This window comes from Lepidochelys kempii, chromosome 1, assembly GCF_965140285.1.
Source record: "Lepidochelys kempii isolate rLepKem1 chromosome 1, rLepKem1.hap1, whole genome shotgun sequence".
Taxonomy (NCBI): domain Eukaryota; kingdom Metazoa; phylum Chordata; order Testudines; family Cheloniidae; genus Lepidochelys; species Lepidochelys kempii.
In genome coordinates, this window is record NC_136380.1 from 48461213 (window position 1) to 48480528 (window position 19316).

The window sequence follows — 19316 nt, forward strand, 5'->3', positions numbered from 1 at the left end:
TGTGAGTGCTTGTGGGTTTTTGAGAGTGCTTATTAAAAGAAGCATCAATGTGTTTTGTTTCTGAACTGATTTGTTTTACAGTCTTTTTAATATTGCAGTTCTGAATGCTTTGGGTTTAAGCCAGGTAAAAATAGTCTCTGTTCTTATTTGTTTAATATCTGATCTGCGCCTGGGAAGAAAGCATATTTTTGTTTGCATAGCAGAGCACCCAAGGTTATTCCAACCCTTTTTGGAAGAGAACTTGGCAGTGTAAAATACTTCAGGGTGCAAATCTCAATTTAAAGCACCTATTATAGTTAAGTCAGAGTATTTTACACATACAGTATGTTGTCCTCCTTCCTGGGAAATCCACATACAAAAGGTTGAGTAATATAGGTTAAACGCGTGAAGTCCTGTGAGGGGGGTCTTAGAAATCAGTTTTAATAGACATCTCATCTTTGTTTAGGTTCCAATCCTGGGATTGGATTTGCATCCTGAATTAATAAAGACTTTCTTCTCCCACAATGCTCGCAAGAAGTCAACATATCAAAATATTTATGTAACTCAATATTAATCCTTCCTCTGGTCTTCTCAGTGCATGAATCCAGAAAAGGTTTATCTTTTGGATTGTAAATTCCTACTCTAAAGAGCTATCTTCACTTTATGTCTTGTTGGCAAGGAATGAAATGATCTATCATTAGAATTTTATATGCATTGTTCAGATTGAAAGTAAACACAAAGGTTAATGCTTTATTAGATGGCAAACCCTGAATTCTTGCTAAAGCAAACACAAGTCACATTTTGATCACTGAAAAGTAAGATTAATTCCATCATTGCTGTCACCTGAAAATTGTGGAGTTTGGAAATTGAAATATTTTTATGCTCCCTCTCCTCCCCAATAATTTCTGAAAGTAAAGGCGCTATTCTTGAGCAGTATGGTTATTTTGAATTTAGGTACATATGTGACTATCCAATCGTGAAAGTGGATATATTTTGAAATTTTTTTCCATTAGACATTTATGTTACTTCAACTTTCTGGCATCCTGGTCAACTGAGCAGTACTTTGTAAGAAGAACGTGTTAATGTCTTAACCTAGTTTCTGGGAATGTTAATGGTAAATGTAAATACATTTATGAGGTTACTTGCTTTTTAAATATTTATTTTGGTGGCTTATTCCAAAATCTTCTTTCTAACAGAATCTAAGAGTACCTTTGGGCACCTTGTCAGCATAATGCAAAATAAAATTTAGGGGAATGGCCCACCAAAAACAAGCAAATATTGGTAAAGGTGCCTTATTTACAATACTAGGCTCTAATTCCACAGAAAGAGACTGCAATATTTATATTGTGACCCACTGAAGTCAGTCAGACTCCATGCACATGCAAAAGTCTGTTTCAGGGTATGTCTGCACAGCAATAAATCAAATCAATAAGTAAATAAATAAATACCTGTGGCAGAGAATCTTGGAGCCCAGATCAACTGACTTGGGTTCCTGGGGCTCACACTGTGTGACTAAAAATAGCTGTGTAGATGCTGGGACTACTGGAGCCTGGGCTCTGAAACCCAGTGAGGCGGGGGGGGGGGGGGGGGGGGGCTGTCTTGGAACCCAGGCTCCTGCCCAAGCCTGAACACCTACATGGCTTTTTTAAGTCTTGTAGCTAAAGCCGGTTCACCTGGGCCCTGAGACTGTTGCTGCAGGTTGTTTGGTGGTTGTTGGTTTTTTTGTTTCTTTGGGTTTTTATTTATTTGTTTGTTTGTTTGTTTATTGCTGTGTAGACAAACTACTCGTTAGTCTTGGTGGCCCTGATTCTGGTCCCATTGAAATCAGTGTTAAAACTCCCTTTGATTTCAGCGGTGCAGGATTGGGCCCTGGCAAGGTGAGTCCCCATCTGAGGTCCATGCAATGTGGTAATCTTTTTGGATTTCAAACATCTTTCTCTTGATTGATAGAAGCAGAGTATGGCTAAGACCTTGACCTCTTTGTAGAACTGCACTTGTTTTTATAGAACCGGTCCATTTTTCAAAACAACAATCCAAACACTAGAGAAGTAGAGATTTTAAAGTAACACTGTTACATTATTGTTATCTATATTCAGAGGGAGACTTAACACAGAATTTTTTTTTTCCCTTGCTGGTAGCTACTTGTTTAAAAAGCTTCTAAAATAGGCAAATTAATGGGGAAGGATAAAAAATACTAACTAGTTGATATTTGCACACCTTTTGTTCCTTTGGGCGGAATTCCTAAATTGTGCACTTCATAAAAGAGATAAACACTGTACAGTTCTGGGCAGAAGTAGTAGGTCAAGGCAACCTTGGATAAACAACCTAATAACTGATGATGTGTTAAGTTGAAATAAAGCAATTTTGTTACTGATAGTTTCATGCAAAACCAATATTTTTACATCACTTGCATTTTTTGTTTGGATAAAATTTTGTGAAAAAATGGTTCGGGTTCCTTGGAATATAACTGGTTGTCTGATGCTTATCAATAAGGAATCAGGAACAGCCAGCATGGATTCACCAAGGGAAGGTCATGCCTGACTAATCTAATCGCCTTTTATGATGAGATTACTGGTTCTGTGGATGAAGGGAAAGCAGTGGATGTATTGTTTCTTGACTTTAGCAAAGCTTTTGACACGGTCTCCCACAGTATTCTTGTCAGCAAGTTAAGGAAGTATGGGCTGGATGAATGCACTATAAGGTGGGTAGAAAGCTGGCTAGATTGTCGGGCTCAACGGGTAGTGATCAATGGCTCCATGTCTAGTTGGCAGCCAGTGTCAAGTGGAGTGCCCCAAGGGTCGGTCCTGGGGCCAGTTTTGTTCAATATCTTCATAAATGATCTGGAGGATGGTGTGGATTGCACTTTCAGCAAATTTGCGGATGACACTAAACTGGGAGGAGTGGTAGATACGCTGGAGGGGAGGGATAGGATACAGAAGGACCTAGACAAATTGGAGGATTGGGCCAAAAGAAATCTGATGAGGTTCAATAAGGATAAGTGCAGGGTCCTGCACTTAGGACGGAAGAACCCAATGCACAGCTACAGACTAGGGACCGAATGGCTAGGCAGCAGTTCTGCAGAAAAGGACCTACGGGTGACAGTGGACGAGAAGCTGGATATGAGTCAGCAGTGTGCCCTTGTTGCCAAGAAGGCCAATGGCATTTTGGGATGTATAAGTAGGGGCATAGCGAGCAGATCGAGGGACGTGATCGTTCCCCTCTATTCGACATTGGTGAGGCCTCATCTGGAGTACTGTGTCCAGTTTTGGGCCCCACACTTCAAGAAGGATGTGGATAAATTGGAGAGAGTCCAGCGAAGGGCAACAAAAATGATTAGGGGTCTGGAACACATGACTTATGAGGAGAGGCTGAGGGAGCTGGGATTGTTTAGCCTGCAGAAGAGAAGAATGAGGGGGGATTTGATAGCTGCTTTCAACTACCTGAAAGGGGGTTCCAAAGAGGATGGCTCTAGACTGTTCTCAATGGTAGCAGATGACAGAACGAGGAGTAATGGTCTCAAGTTGCAGTGGGGGAGGTTTAGATTGGATATTAGGAAAAACTTTTTCACTAAGAGGGTGGTGAAACACTGGAATGCGTTACCTAGGGAGGTGGTAGAATCTCCTTCCTTAGAGGTTTTTAAGGTCAGGCTTGACAAAGCCCTGGCTGGGATGATTTAACTGGGAATTGGTCCTGCTTCGAGCAGGGGGTTGGACTAGATGACCTTCTGGGGTCCCTTCCAACCCTGATATTCTATGATTCTATGAATACTTGTGGCTTCAAAGCAGTTTAAAATTGATTAATATAAATACAGATTTAGTTTTAAGTGAATTTAGTTAGGTGATCACTCTCGTAAAAAAAAAAGCAGTTCATTGCATTTGACAGTAAGAATTCCTGGCACGATGCCCTTCTTTATGAGTTTTGAGCTCAGAGACTTGCACTGTCTTTTCACTATGTCAGAAATCCTATAGAGACCTACAATATGGTATGTCTTTTTAAAGGAAAATCCAAGAGAACCTTTTGGATATATTTTGCACTTCTCCTGTGTGAGAGGGTTGAATAAATTGCTACATAGGAACATAGAACTCATCCTGGGTCACTGAGTCCAGTCTGCTGCTGTCAAAGGCAACCCCTTCATATAATCTTCATGAATTTATCAAGCTCCATCTTAAAACTAGCTAGGTTGTTCACCCCTAGTATTCCAACTAGAAGGCTGTTCCTGAACCTTACTCCTTTGATGTTTAGAAACTCTCTTCTGATTTTCAGCCTAAATTTATTCATGACCAGTTTATACCAATTTGTTCTTGTACAAACATAGTCCTTTATTTTATCTAGCTCTTCTCCCTTTCTGGTGTATATTATGTATTTCTACATAGTCATAATTTGTATTGGGCATGCATTTGTTGAAGCTTTGATCAGATGACTTGTAGTTTAAAAACAAATATCACCATCCACTACTGAGTTTTATATTTCACTGACAATTACAAGGCACTCACATACAATGGCATGTAGAAGTCACACAGGGCATGTTACATATATCATAGCAATATCAAGATTGGATGACTTTCTAAAAGATATGCCCTAGCTCAACTACAAATTGTTGGGTTAGACATAAGAATTCCAGGGTGAACTTCTGTGGCTGTGTTATGCAGGAGATCAAACTGGGTAATCACAGAGGCTCATTCTGGCCTTAAAATCGATGAAAGTTCTAATCTCTTCTTGGTTAGTACACTGCTTCTTTACACATTGGCTGTAGCTGTACAATTCTGATAGATTTCACTGTACAGCTGTGAAACTATATCCAATACTATGTGAATTTAGGTATTTGCATACCAGATTTGGTTAAATTAGGTTGCATAGCCACATTCTGCCAATATTTGTCTCAGATTAGCAGTTAATCTGTGAAATTTCAGTATTAACAAAAATGTTTAAAAAATTATTAGACTCTGATAAGCCATTCTCAAAATATTTAGCTTACTGATGGAGAAGATTTTTAATGCATACAGCTAGGAAAAGTCATGGCCCTGAGTTCCATTTCTAGCTCTGCTTGATTCACTGTGGATTGAGCAATGCTTTTAGCATCCCTCTGCCTCATTTATACACCTATAAAATAATTTTATTACAGCTTATCTACTGGTGAGTTATAAGATTGCTTTAATGTTTATAAAGTACTTTGAAGACATGTACCTAACCGTTAAATAAATGTTTGCTTGTTTGTCTTGTCTGTGCAGATTGTAAGATCTTAGGGGCAGGGACTACTACTGCCTGTATGTTTCTAAAGGGCCTAGCACATTTTGGGCTGAAGTGCGTTACGCTACGTTCCAAGCCAGAAGTGACTTTAAAAAAGTAATTAAAAAATGACCAGAACGCCTGATTGAAAGGGTGCCCTGGTGGCTCCGGTCAGCGCTGCTGACTGGGCCTCTAAAAGTCAGGTCGACGGCGCAGTGGGGCTAAGGCAGGCTCCCTGCCTGCCCTGGCTCTCTGCGGCTCCCAGAAGCAGCAGGCATGTCTGGCTTCTAGGTGCAGGGGTGGCCACGGGGGCTCCGCATTCTGTCTCCGCCCCAAGCACTGGCTGCAAGGTTCCCATTGGCCGGGAACCGTGGCCAAGGAAAGCTGTGGAGGTGGCACTTGCAGGGGCAGGCAGCACGTGGAGCCCCCTGGCCTCTCTGCCTAGGAGCTGGACATGCCTCTCTGCCTAGGAGCCGCCTGAGGTAAGCACCACCTGGCCGGAGCCCACACCCCAACCCCCCCACCCCACCCCCCCAGCCCTTAGCCCCCTCCTGCACCGAAACTCCCTCCCAGAGCCTACACCCCGTGCCCCCTCCTACACCTTAACCACCTGCCCCAGCTCTGAGCCCCCCCCGCACCCAAACTCCCTCCCAGAGCCTGCACCCTGCACTCCCTCCCACACTCCAACCCCCTGCCCCAGCCCTGAGCCCCATCTGCACCCTGAACCCCTCATTTCTGGTCCCACCCCAGAACCTGCACCCCCAGCCAGAGCCCTCACCCCCTCCTGCACCCCAACCCCCTGCCCCAGCCCAGTGAAAATGAGTGAGGGTGGAGGAGAGCAAGTGACGGAGGGAGGGAGAATGGAGTGAGTGAGGGACGGGCCTCGGAGAAGGGGCAGGGCAGGGGCAAGGGGTAGGGCAAATGTGTTCAGTTTTGTGCAATTAGAAAGTTTGCAACCCTAGCATAATTTAGCAAGGCTTTTGGCAGAGAGATGTGAAATGCTGAAGTAGGAGCCATATAGACAACCTCTGTCATGTTGGAGAAACATATGTGCTATGACAGAATAGATTCTGTAGACCACTGCTTGAATAATAGGAGAAGAATAGAGTTGGTGCATCTCTGGAGATGGATAAAAGGGAAGATCGGCACCCTAACATTTTCTGGTTTTAGAGAGAGTTAGGAAAGAAGGAGAAGGACAGCACCAGAAAGAGAGAGCTTACAAGAGCAGAATGTAGACTAAACCTAAGGGAAAGGGATAATAATAATAATATGTGTACAGGAAAAGATATTGTGCTAAGGATAAGATTGTTCCCTCCATTTCCATTAATGGAGGAGCCTCCGATATGAGGAGAGGGAGAGTGCTTTTTCTGAGCTTCATCCCATGGGTGCTTCCCAAAAGAGAGGAGCTGAGCCAAGGAAAGGTGATTGAACCAGTTTACTTTGTTCAGACTGCTCTCTTCCTACATATACTGTAAATTACCCTATAAATTTTGTGTGTAACTCCTGCTTATATCCAAAGTGTATATTAATCCAGCCCTTTCATCCTTTTGCTTTCTTACCTAGAACCATTAGATCATATTGTTATGATATTCATAAAATGTGTTCTGATAACGTGCAATGGTGGTTCTTGAATCACACTAACAGTAAACGGCCAAATGTTGTTTGAAATTTTAGTAAAACATATAATGTCCTGTAAAATACACTGGATTGTTGATTTAAGTCTTGACTGGAAATCTGGGGACACTGCATACTTGTAGTAACTACTCCTAACAATACCAGTGGAATTGGAACAAAAACAATGGTGTCATCAAGAATAGTGGGCTTTATGTTATAATCCTCTGTTAGATGATAAATTAGCTCTATAGAATTTAATAAATATTTCTGGTTAACATAATTTATGTATAATTCATTAGAAGAGTTTGATTACTCCACTTTCATTTATAGACACTGTCTTTATAAGATAAACATTTCATTGTTCCAGAAGTGGTATAACCAGATAGATTAACCAGAATAGTTATAAATTTCACTGAAGTGAGAGGTGCATTAGTTTTATACCTGAGAGAGGGTTTAGAAACAAGAAATTGCAAGAAGTTCCCTCTCCAAGAGTCTGAATTATATCCCTCTGCTACATCCCTAGTCTCTTTTAGTCTACAAGCCTGTTTGCTACTCAGTTCTATGGAAAATAACAGAGTGAAATAGTCTTTCCACAAGAATTTAGTTTTAAAATTAATTAGGCATCTAAGAAAATACTGTGTTGTAAAATACTTTGTTGTCTCATAAGAATATTTTTGGTTTTCTTAAAGGAATTACCTAGAGTTCTGCTTATTCATCAGATGGACAGACATGATGGTGCATGGACCATACTACCATTAATGCACGAGTAAGTTAAAATTCTGTACAAATTGTTGACATGCTTTAATGCTTTTGTGTAAGTAAAAACATCAACACCTGTGAATCTCTTTTGTTTGTTCATTAGCAATGGTTTAAAAATGGAGTTTTAACTTTGAATTTTTTTGCGCTTCTTAGTCAGTATTAAAAATGTTTCCTAAAAATAGTTTTCCAAAACAGTTTGCTTTTAAAATTCACTAAATCAGATAAAACATTTATCAAATATAAAGAGATTTAAAAAGTGAAGTAATGTAACATAATTGAACAATCAGCTTCCTCCAAAAATCAGTTACTAAATTACTTACTAGAAAAAGTGAACTAATTCAAAAGAAATATAATTTTGTTCTAATGTTTGAGAGCTCTACTTTCTAAATGGCTTTGTTTGCTATACCAAATATTTCAATTTTAATACAGCCGTTCTTCAGAGGAAGGGAATTCCTTTTCAACTTTTGTCACCTTATCTGGTCAACTTCAAATTTACCTTTGTGACCTGTCAAAACTTCTTATTTTACATGTTGCATACTAACGGTATTTATGCGAATAGGTTCACTGATAATATGTAAGGGGTCATACTATTCTGTAATAGCAGTAGATCACAAAGGTAAATCTGATATAAACTGCTTGTATAATTATTATTTACATCCATGCCCAATACCCTATGGCAGGTGGCAGAGTATAGGACACTATGTGGAGGTACAGAATGATTCTGTTGAGTTGTCCTGGTAGCTAGACTAGATAGGTCTCATTTATTCTGATTCACTAAAAGTATGACATTGTTTCTGAGGTGAGAAAGGTAGGATGATGTATGTGATGTCCTTCGTGGAGAAACCTTAGTAGCTGCCAGCTGAAAAGTAGACCCAGGATAAGGTTTAGGTTTAGGTTTATAAGATAAGTCCTGCCCTGGGGAACATAAGTTAATTAATGAAGGTAAAACACCAAGAAGGGGGTGAGTTTGAATGGTAATGCATTGTGTTGTACTGCATGAAAACTGAGATGAAGGATCTCATCTGTTTACATGCACCTACTATTGTAGAATCTGGATGATATTTACATAGGGTACAAAACAAACATTTCCTAAAGTTGGGGATGTATATATCCCAAACCCTTACAGATGCAAGCTAATTTCTCTGAAGGAGTCAGAGATGGGAAAACTCAGATGACAAACTAAATATCAGTGGATTCCAGGACTGGTTTTATTTAACAAAGATTTAAATTTTACAGTATATTCCATAGGGGCCAGATGTGGGTTCAGACTGTTCTAGTGGAAGTTAATTCTAAAAGTGAAAGTTCCAGTGATTGCTGCAATGGGACCTGCATCATGAAGGGCTTTACAGATAGTAACCTACCAACTTGAATTTCACCTGGAAGTAAATTGGTAACCAGTGCAGAAAACTTAGGTAATTTGCCAGCTAATGAGTCTTACAGTACGTGTAGGAGGGGTTCTTGCCTAACTATCCTGAAATTAAGTTCAGTCCTCTGATTCCAGGCCTTCTAGAACATGCTAACCAGTGTAGGACTCCTGATGACTCATGTTGTTTTTCTTATTCTGTTCTGTAGTTAATCTTGATGGAGAAAATTATATTTTCCATTACTGTCCTTACCACTGTTCAAGAACAGGGATTTCTTGCTGGAAAACTGTAGTATAAAAAAAAAATTCATGACAAGTTGACTTGCATTTAAGCAAGGCCCTCATAGAGAAACTTGGTTGAATTTCAAGTAAACCTTATTATTAAACAACTAAAATGATAAGTCTGCTGAAAGTAAGCAAAAAGAAATAACCCTTACATAGAATACAGAGTGGAGTCGCATCTTACACAGGGATTAGGTTCTAAAGTCAATGTGTAAGGCGAAAATCGCATATAGTCAAAATTACCCTTGAAAATTCCTTAAATTACCCATAAAGTACAGTATACTGTACATGGTTTTGTGTATACAACCCTGTACAGTAATAGATGTAAATGTATAATGTATACAGTATATAATAAAGAGTACATATGCAAAATATAATTTTACAGTACTGTATTTTTAATTGCAGGGGGTAATTACAGGGAGGTAATTACAGGAGGTCATTAGGGCTTGATGTTGATCTAGGAGACGGAGGTGACGGAGAGCTTGGGTGACGGAGAGTGAGTCGTAGACGAAGTGGTTGGCTCCGGTTCAGCTTGAGAAGTTGATTGCGTAGGCTCATCTGCTGCTTGTTCTTTTTCCTTGAAAAACATGGTGATCGGCAACTGTCGCTGTTGTCTCTTGAGCTGCTCAAACATTTCTTGATATGGTCTCAAATCGTCCGTAATACGAGGCTTCGTTCCATAGAGGGATTGTATTCAGAAATTAAATCATTCAAGTGTTTTGCTGCTTTGAACACTTCAGCAAATTTATGAAGATTCCAACTTGCTGGCTCTTCCTGTTCGTCGTCATCATCTTCATCTTCTATAGACGATTTTATCAGTTCCTCTAGCTCTTTGTTAGTCAGTGTTTCTCTATGGCCCTCAATTAATTCTTCAGTTTCTTCCTCAAGGATGTCAACGAAGCCATCACCACCCACTTGCCTGGCCATCTGAACAATGTGTTTCGCTTCTTTGTCAATGGTTGGGAAACCCTTAAAATCATTCACACATTCTTTCCATAGGTTTCGCCAACATGCATTGACTGTTTCAGGCTTGACTACATCCATTGCCTGTTTAATATAAGTGATGTAATCGGCAATGTTGAAGGACTTCTAACGCTCCATCACATTAAGATTGGGATCAGCATCCATAATGCTACGTATCCGTGAGAACGTAAGCCTTGTGTACATGACCTTGAAACAGCGAATCACGCCTTGGTCGAGAGGTTAGAGGATGGAGGTGGTATTGGGAGGGAGAAAGACGACTTCAACGTCATTATGCGCAAACCGGAGTGCCGCAGGGTGGTCAGGAGCATTGTCTACGATCAGCAACACTTTAAAGTCAAGTCCTTTCTCTTCAAGGTACCGCTTGACCTCAGGAATGAAACACTTGTGGAACCAATCCAGAAATAATGCTGCTGTCACCCAAGCCTTTTTATTTGATTGCCAGAACACAGGCAGGAGATTTTTGTTCTTGCCTTTTAGGGCACGGAGATTTGCAGCCCTGTAGAGCAAGCCCAGCTTTATTAAATGCCCAGCCGCATTGCCACAAAACAACAGTCACACAGTCTTTAGCTGCTTTGAAGCCATGGGCTTGTCTTTCTGATTTCGAAGTTTAAGTGCGGTTGGGCATTTTTTTCCAGAAGAGCCCAGTCTCGTCAGCATTAAAAACTTGTTCCAAAGATAGCCCTTTTCTTCTATGATTTTCTTTAATTGTTCGAGGTAGGCTTTTGCTGCCTCTTCATTGGCAGATACAGCTTCACCAGTAGTCTGCATGTTTTTGAGGTTGAAGCAGTTCCTAAAACTGTTAAGCCATCCTTGGCTGGCTTTGAATTCCTTCTCATCAGAAGGCTGTCCCTCTTTGGCGGGAGGTTTGAACAGCGCGTAGAGGCTAAGAGTCTTTTCTCGCAACATGTTGCCATCGATAGGCACACATTTACGGTTCATGTCTCCCAGCCATAAGTTTAATTCCTTTTCAGTCTTCACTAAAGTCTTATCATGCACCTGGCTCATAACCTTAGCAGTTATTGGAGCACTTAATGCCACGGCTTGATGAATTTCTCTCTCTCGAATCTTGATGGCACGGATGCTAGATTCATTGCAGCCATATTTCTGTGCCATGTTGGAGACTGACATACCATCTCTCAATAAATCCAACACAGCCAGTTTTTCCTCCAGCATTGGAACAGATAGCTGTTTCTTCGATTGAGCACCAGATGAAGTAGTTGGCTTGCGTTTAGGGGCCATGTTGTACGAAAAATACATACAGTATTTTTAAACACTAGAATCACACTCAGCATGGCGAGATGCTCACACTATGAGAGGCACGTGGGAACTGAGACCGACTGAGGGAACAGCAGATTCATGTCTCCCATCTTACACTCACTCCAGGGCATATGCTCATTGAGTGGAATGGTGGGCGGAATCGTTCGCACTATTTACAGGTATCCTGTTATTTTTCTTCTTTTTTGCTGAGTGCGTATAGTTGATTTCGTGTAAGTTAAACGCGCCTATGATGCGATTCACCTGTACACCGAAAATATGTGCATTAGCTCATACCTCTTAAATGTAGTTTTGCATTTAGGATGTAGGATATTTTTACAGTAATATTCCTTTGATTTTTACCCTAATTATACATATACAGTTTTGCAATTATGTATTTAGGGGGCTTTCTCTGAGAGGGTTGTGGTATGTGGAGGAAATATGTATTTAGAGACTTTATATTACTGACTATATCTATATAAAGTATTACTATATGTATATATACACTATATATACACTATATATATAGTTATACTTTATATAGAGACTTTGTATTATTGAATTGGTCTTGCAAACATATATTGGAGACAAGGTGTTTCTTATACATCCACATACATAATTGTTTCAATCTGTTGTTGTCATGGAGTCACAGACTCAGTGCTTTGGAACCACTTTGAATGAAGTCAGACAGGACTGTAGTGCAGTGTGTCTCCCCTCTGGGCATACTCTCACTCGGGCAAGCCTCCTCCTCTTTAGCACCTCCTGGGTCTGACCTCGGAGTGTTCAGCACCCCTGTTCATACGGTGAACTTCCTGCAGGGAGTCCACCTGAATGGGACACATGGGGAAGCCTTATATGCCCCCCAGCTTTGCAGTCAGCAGTGACTCTCAGCCACCGTTGTGAAACAGAAGGGTTTATTAGTCATCGTCAACACAACATAGAACAGATCTTGTTAGTAAAGAAAGCAGGAAGTGACAGCCAGGGGCACCATTTCAGATTTTGGTGGGAGGGGGGCAACTTTAACTGTGAGTCCAGGGGCTACTTAGGCACCTGAAAACTTTTTTTTTTTAGATAATAACTTAGAAATTAGCTGACAGAAGCACTTCATCTAATTCCTATATAAAGGAAGAAAATTAAATAAATATTAGACCCACTTAGGTCTAATACTAACATGTTCTGACATCTTGTGTCAGGTCACTTAAGAGACACTGGTTAGGTTTAACATTTTAATGTATGTTTTTACTTTGTTACTAACTCTTGAACACAACAATTCTAACAACTGTAGAAAAATCTAGATTACTTTCTATCACTTTTTTGCAGTTCACCAAGCTTGGAATAGATCATTTAACTTTTGGAAATATCCTACTTGGGCAAGGCCCTGTGAGTTTGTACTGAATCTGCCTTGGGCTCTAGGGATATTATCCCCCTACAAATACTAGACTAGAAACTGACTTTAAACAGGAGTGAAACTGACATTTTCAAGTCACTTTCTGACAGTCTTGCTAACCCTAAATATTCAAAAATCATGAAGCAGGTTCACAAAAAAACATGAGATTGACTTTAGAATCATGAGATTATGTAAAAATAATAAGTTTGGTGTTCTTTGTATTTGCCTTCTGCTTTTTGAGCTTTGAGGGTTCACTGGAGTCACATTTTGAAGCTTTCTCCACAGCCACGAGGGTTAGAAACTTCATTTTTCTTTAAGAATGAAGGCTGAAATCATTACGTATCCACTTGACTCCATGAGCTGGGGCTCTAAGGAAAACAATAATGATCATGAGACTCCTGGTTACAGCACAGTCCATCTTGGGCAGGGGGAGATAGAGAGCCCAGAGCCCTGGGTTCTGCCCCCGAGTCCCAAACCAGGAGACTGACTTGCTTCTGGCAGCCCAGCCTCTGTCATGCCCAGCTGCTCCATCTCCACCCTTTGTCTGTTTCTCAGGCAAACACATGACCTTGCCTCCACTTCTCTCTTTGTTCTCCAACACCTTTGGCTGGCTTCTTGCAGAGGATGGGTCTGGCTATCAGTTGCCAGTCACTCCTGCACTCTAGCAGTCTCTGCAAAGGTCACACATCCTTATCCCACCACCCAAATACTTGAGTAACACAGTGGGGAAACGGAGGCACACACAGTATTCAGAGAAAACATTAAGAACATTCCCACTTTGTTACAGTTGTACAGACCTTGTTGTTGGCATCCTGTCGTCTGCAACGGATGGTGGGAGTTGCAGCGTATGATGTAGATGGTTTGCAATGTCTCACGTGTCTGAATAGTCCAATCCGAGATTTGCATGATCTTTGGCAGTTATTGTAAATGTATGTATCTTGGTTGGGAGCTGCTTACTTCCTACGGACTCCGATTCCCTGATGGAGACGATAGCGCCACTTGTTATGATCACTTGCCAAGATTTCCCATTGTTTAGGATCAATTCCAGATTCCTTCATATGTTGCTTGCATGTGTCTTTATAGCAAAGCTTTGGACATCCTGTTGTTCTTGTTCCCTCTGATACCTCCCCATATAGCATGTCCTTGGGTATGCGTCCATCTTCCAACCTACTCAGATGGCCCAGCCAGAGCAGTCGTCTTCGCTTGAGCATGGCTGTCACACTAGTTACATTTGCCCTTTGAAGAACCTCTGCATTGGTGACTTTATCCTGCCATTTGGTGTTGAGTATGTGGCGTAAACAACACAGGTGGAAACTGTTTAACCTTTTCTCCTGATGAACATAAGTTGTCCATGTTTCCCCACTATACATGAGAGTGCTGAGGATGCAGGCTTGGTACATTAGCATTTTGGTCTTGATGGTAAGCTTTGAGTTGTTCCATGGTCTTTTAGTTAGTCTGCTAAAGGTGGTGGCGAACATTTCCAGTGCGAACATTTAGTTCATCATCCAGTGAGAAGTTGGTGGTCACTGTGGAACTTAAATAACTGAACTTTTGGACTACTTCTAGCTGGTTTGCATTTAAGGTAATTGAAGGATCTTGTGGAACCCCCTGTCCTAATACAACCATTTTCTTGATGCTGATGGTGAGAGCAAATGCGTGAGAGGCACTTGAAAGGCAGTCCATGAGTTCTGGTAGTAGATCTTCATTGTGGGCTATGAGGGCAACATCATCAGCGAATAGATGTTCCCTGATTAGCACCTTTTGACTGTTGTCTTTGATTTAATTCGGGACAGGCTGAAGAGTTTCCCATCTGATCTTGCGTGGGGATACACTCCATCTTTCATGTCCTTGAATGCAAAGTTCAAGAGTACCGAGAAGAACATTCCAAAGAGCGTAAGGGCAAGAACACATCCTTGCTTCACTCCGTTTTCCATCTCAAAGCTGTCCGAAGTGGACCTGTCAAACTGGACAGTTGCTCTCATGTTGTGGAACGAACGTATAAGACTTAACAGGGTTGGTGGGCATTGTATCTTTTCTATTGCAAATAGACCTGCTCTGCTGACTGTGTCAAATGCTTTGGTTAGGTCCAGAAAGGTGATGCACAATGGTCAGTTTTGGTCTCTGCACTTTTCTTGGAGTTGACGCAGAGAAAATATCATGTCTATAGTTGATCTTCCAGCCCTGAACACGCACTGTGATTCAGGGTAGACACGATTCACTAGCTGTTGTAGGCGAACTAAGATGACTTTCGTGAAAGCTTTTCCTGCTACACTTAGTAGCGAGATACCCCTGAAGTTGTTGCAGTTGCCCTTTTCGCCTTTATTTTTATTCAAAGTGATGATGTTTGCATCACACATCTCTTGTGGTACCTCACCCTCTTTCCAGCATTTAAGTAGCAGCTGATAAAGATATGGTAATAGGTTGTCTTTCCCGCACTTGAGGATTTCTGCTGGGATGCCATCTTTTCCAGGAACCTTGCCACTTGATAGCAAATCAATGTCCTTGCTTAGCTCTTCTACAGTGGGCTTCACATCTAGCTCTGGCATGACCTGTAGACTTGGTATTTGGTCCAGTGATTTACTGGTGATGTTTCTTTCTTGTGCGAATAGCTCCGAATAGTGTTCAACCCAATGAGACAACTGCTTCCTTTTATCTGTAATGATTTCACCACTGTGCGATTTGAGAGGGGCAACCATGTCAACAGTGGGACCGAGAGCTTTCTTCAGGCCATCATACATGACTATGAGGTTTCCTGACTTCCCATTGGGTGTTTCTACGAGTTTTACCCACTTGTTTCTCACAGCAAAACTGATACCGTGCAGATGAGTTTCTTCACAGATTTTACCTCGCCAAAAGAGGGTATAATTGGCCTCTTGGACAAAACCAGCATCTGCAAGTCTTGTTTCCTGAAGTGCTGCAATATCAACATTGGGTTTGTACAGCTCACGATCTATCAAAGCTGACTTCCGTATGCTGCTTCTGTATTGTAGGTCATCATCATCTGTCATTCCCACTTTTACAGTTGTATAGACCTTAGTCCATCCCATGCTTTGCTGCACATTGGGCTACCCACATTTGCCATTCTTGCATAGGTTTGAGATACAATGCAAATAAATGTAAAGTCATAGGATAAGCCTATAGGGACAGAAATCAAAATTGAAGAGAGAAACTGGAGAAGGTGGACAATTTTACGTATCTTGGAAGTGCCATCAGCCAAGATGGTACTAGTTCCGAGGAAATAAGAAGAAGAATCGGGAGGGCAAACGCTGCATTTGGAAGACTCAAAAACATCTCCCTCAAGACACAACTGAATGTGTACAATTGTTATTGCTGTCACAACATATAGCAGTGAGACATGGCAATTTACCGAGAAAGATATACAAAACCTGGATGCATTTCATCACAAATGTCTGAGAAGAATATTGTGAATAACATATGGAAATAGGAAGACGACTAAAGAAGTCAGAAAAATTACTGGACAAGGTACCCTCTCATATCATAATATATAACATACAATGTCTGAGATGACCCTACAGGTAGCTGCTGTTTTTTCTCCTGATTTTGGATCTGAAACAAATTTTGTTCTGAGCTTTTCCTTCTCATATTTAGTGTTTCTGTTCCTCTGGGAAGGGGAAAGGGCAAAGAGATTTCTCACTTTATTTTTTCTCCTCCACCATTCACTAAAAGGGAGTCCAGAGATGGTTCTCTCCAGAACCCTTCAGTGATCTTGCTAGTGAGCTATGCTTGATCCTCCCTCCAGCTTCAGTAGTGTTCCCCACCCCTCCTGGTCTGGGACTCAGATTTGTATCTTCCACATAGTAGCAGGCCAGCTACTTAGTATTAAAGTATATTTGTTTATGACTGCTACCAAAAGCAAATGCAGTGAATACTTGTCTGCTTCAAAGAGAGTTAGCTAGATTGTGTGAGCAAGATCTCAAGAATGGATAGTGAGCTTTAAAGGTGAATAAGGTCTTTTAAGGCCAGCCTTAGCTAAAGAGAGAAGAAATTAGATAAATAAGGTATTACAGTAGCATCCTTGCTATAATCCCTGATAGTGAAGCTTCGCCACATGAGATGGTAAGTCTTACAAGTGGACAGTACCTTGTTGTAACATTCTAGTAATAGAGGGGGCCCAGAAATGTCAACTATAATTTCAAATTTTATTATAAAACATTTTCCGCTTTATTCATCAGGTTAAGTGCTTCTTCATTTTGAACTTTCAGATTACTTGCCTAAGGCGAATGAGTAATTTACTTTTAAACCAGACCATATATAGCCTGTTGTCTTATCCTGTTGCCTCAGTGAACTATCAAGCATTGTTGGCTACATATCACTATCTGAACTATTCTAAATTGAGACTTTATAGACAAGCTATCACAGCATGACAGTGCCCACTTCCAGGGTCTTATTGAGAAAGATAAGAGAACTGTATTTCAGTCAGCAGCTGATGCAGCAGACACATAATCTAGGTCAATAGCAACAGCCACTGTGATGCGCCATGAGTCATGGCTACACACGTCAGGATTTCCCAGGGAGGTCCAAAATTCTGTAGAGGACTTGCCCTTTGATGAAGCCCACTTTTTCAACGAAAAGATGGATGAGTTCTTTCATATTTTAAAGGACTCCAGGGCCATCCTCCATTCCTTGGGAATGTAGACACCTGCCCCAAAAAGGGCATCAAAGAAAGGCAGCCTTACAGACAGACCAACATCTCAATAGTTTTATCACCAATGATCTTATGACCCTCCTCATAAGAGACAAAGAGTACAGAAGTCTTGTTTCCCTGCATCTCCCACATCTGCTGCACCATCTCAATCCCATCCTCCAGCAAAAAGATATTTTTGACGGGAGTTTGAGAGCTGCAAACTATTAATGATGCCACCATTACCCGATCTACACATACCTTTCGGGGATCATTTTGCTCTCTGTTTGCATAACTGGAGTGCCGTAAGGGACAAGTGCGTATTAGCTATCATCCAGGGTGGCTATGCAATTGAGTTTACTTCTCTTTGTCTTTCAAAACCCCCATCCCTCCCCTCTTCAGGGACCATTCTCACGCAGGAAGTGGAATCCCTTCTGAGCGAGGAGCAATAGAGTGCGTACCTCTTCAACACCAAGGAAAAGATTTTTTACTCTATACTTCACAGTCCTCACAAAGAAGGGAGGTTGGAGACCTATGCTCGATCTTTTCAGTCACTTTATTCACAAGCTGAAATTTCACGTGGTCACTCTGGTGTCAATAATCCCTCCCTGGAAAAAGACATTTGGTTTACAGCTCTCAATATGGAGGATGCTTACTTTCACATGTTCACTCTGCCCACGGGTGTTTTCTCAGATTCATGGTGGGCCCCAGTAACGTCCAGTACAGGGGTACTTGCATTCGGCCTCACCACTGCCCTCAATGTCTTTCTGGTAATAGTAGTGCATTTCAGATGGAACAGCTTCACCATCTTTCCCTATCTTGACAATTGGCTTCTCAGTGCTAGGACACATCAGGAAGCCTATGAGTTGACCTTATTAATTATTCAACTACTTTCTTCACTAGGAGTCAGTGTAAACTTGGGAAAGTCTGTCTGTCCTCACTCCGATGCAGACTATAGATTTCGTAGGGGCCAACCTAGATTCAGTCACGGCAAGAGCTTATCTACCAAGGGACAGGTTTCACACCATGAGTGACCTGATAGATCAGGTTATGTGCAACTCTTGAGCTCCAGACAGTACTTGTCTTTCCTTCCTGGGGCACATGGCTTCTTGCACTTTCATTAGCCCATTCAGCTCACTCCACCTACATTGCCTTCAGGTGTGGTTCCAGACAGTGTATTCACCAACCAAACACAGCATAAATACCATGGTAACAATTCCTTCCAGTGTGTGATGGGGAAGGATTTCCATCAGGGATGTGTGGTGTCCCCTTCCTACTATCCTCGCCAGACTAGATGATCATTGCAGACTCCTCTCTCTCTCAGGCTGGGAGTCCACATAAACAGTAATATGGCACAGAGCACTTGGACATCCCAGGAGGCCAGGATATACATCAACCTTCTGGAACACTGAGTCTGAAACGCTTGCAAGATTTTTCTGCAATTTATCTAGTCGCACCATGTCCTCATAATGTCAGACAGTATGACAACTGCTTTTTACATCAACAAACATGAAGGGGTGAAATCCATTCCCTTGTGTGTAAAAGCAATCGCTATATAGAATGGGTGTAACAGGAATCAAATCATCCTGATGGCAGCTGACCTTCTAGGAACTCCGAATGTATTGGTGGACGTCGTCAGTAGGCATTTCACCATTGATCATGAGTGGGAATTGGATGATTCGGTAGTTAAGAACATCTTTATTTAATGAGGGACTCCCACCTGGCATCTCTTTGCCTTCCAAACGAACAAGAAATGTAACATATACTGTTCCAGAGGAGCTCTAAGACTACACTTTCAGGGTGATGCTCTCCGTCTCCCCTGGTCA

At 41.4% G+C, this 19316-nt stretch overlaps 1 protein-coding gene across 6 annotated transcripts in view; it reads left to right on the forward strand.

The window, feature by feature from the left end:
• Nucleotides 1–19316, forward strand: part of B3GLCT (beta 3-glucosyltransferase) — a 142524-nt gene that overhangs the window by 60968 nt on the left and 62240 nt on the right. For all 6 annotated transcript variants that reach the window (XM_073341270.2, XM_073341285.2, XM_073341250.2 and 3 more), the window contains exon 5: nt 7509–7585. In XM_073341270.2, the coding sequence (XP_073197371.1) occupies nt 7509–7585 (77 nt within the window). The remainder of the gene's footprint in view (nt 1–7508; nt 7586–19316) is intronic.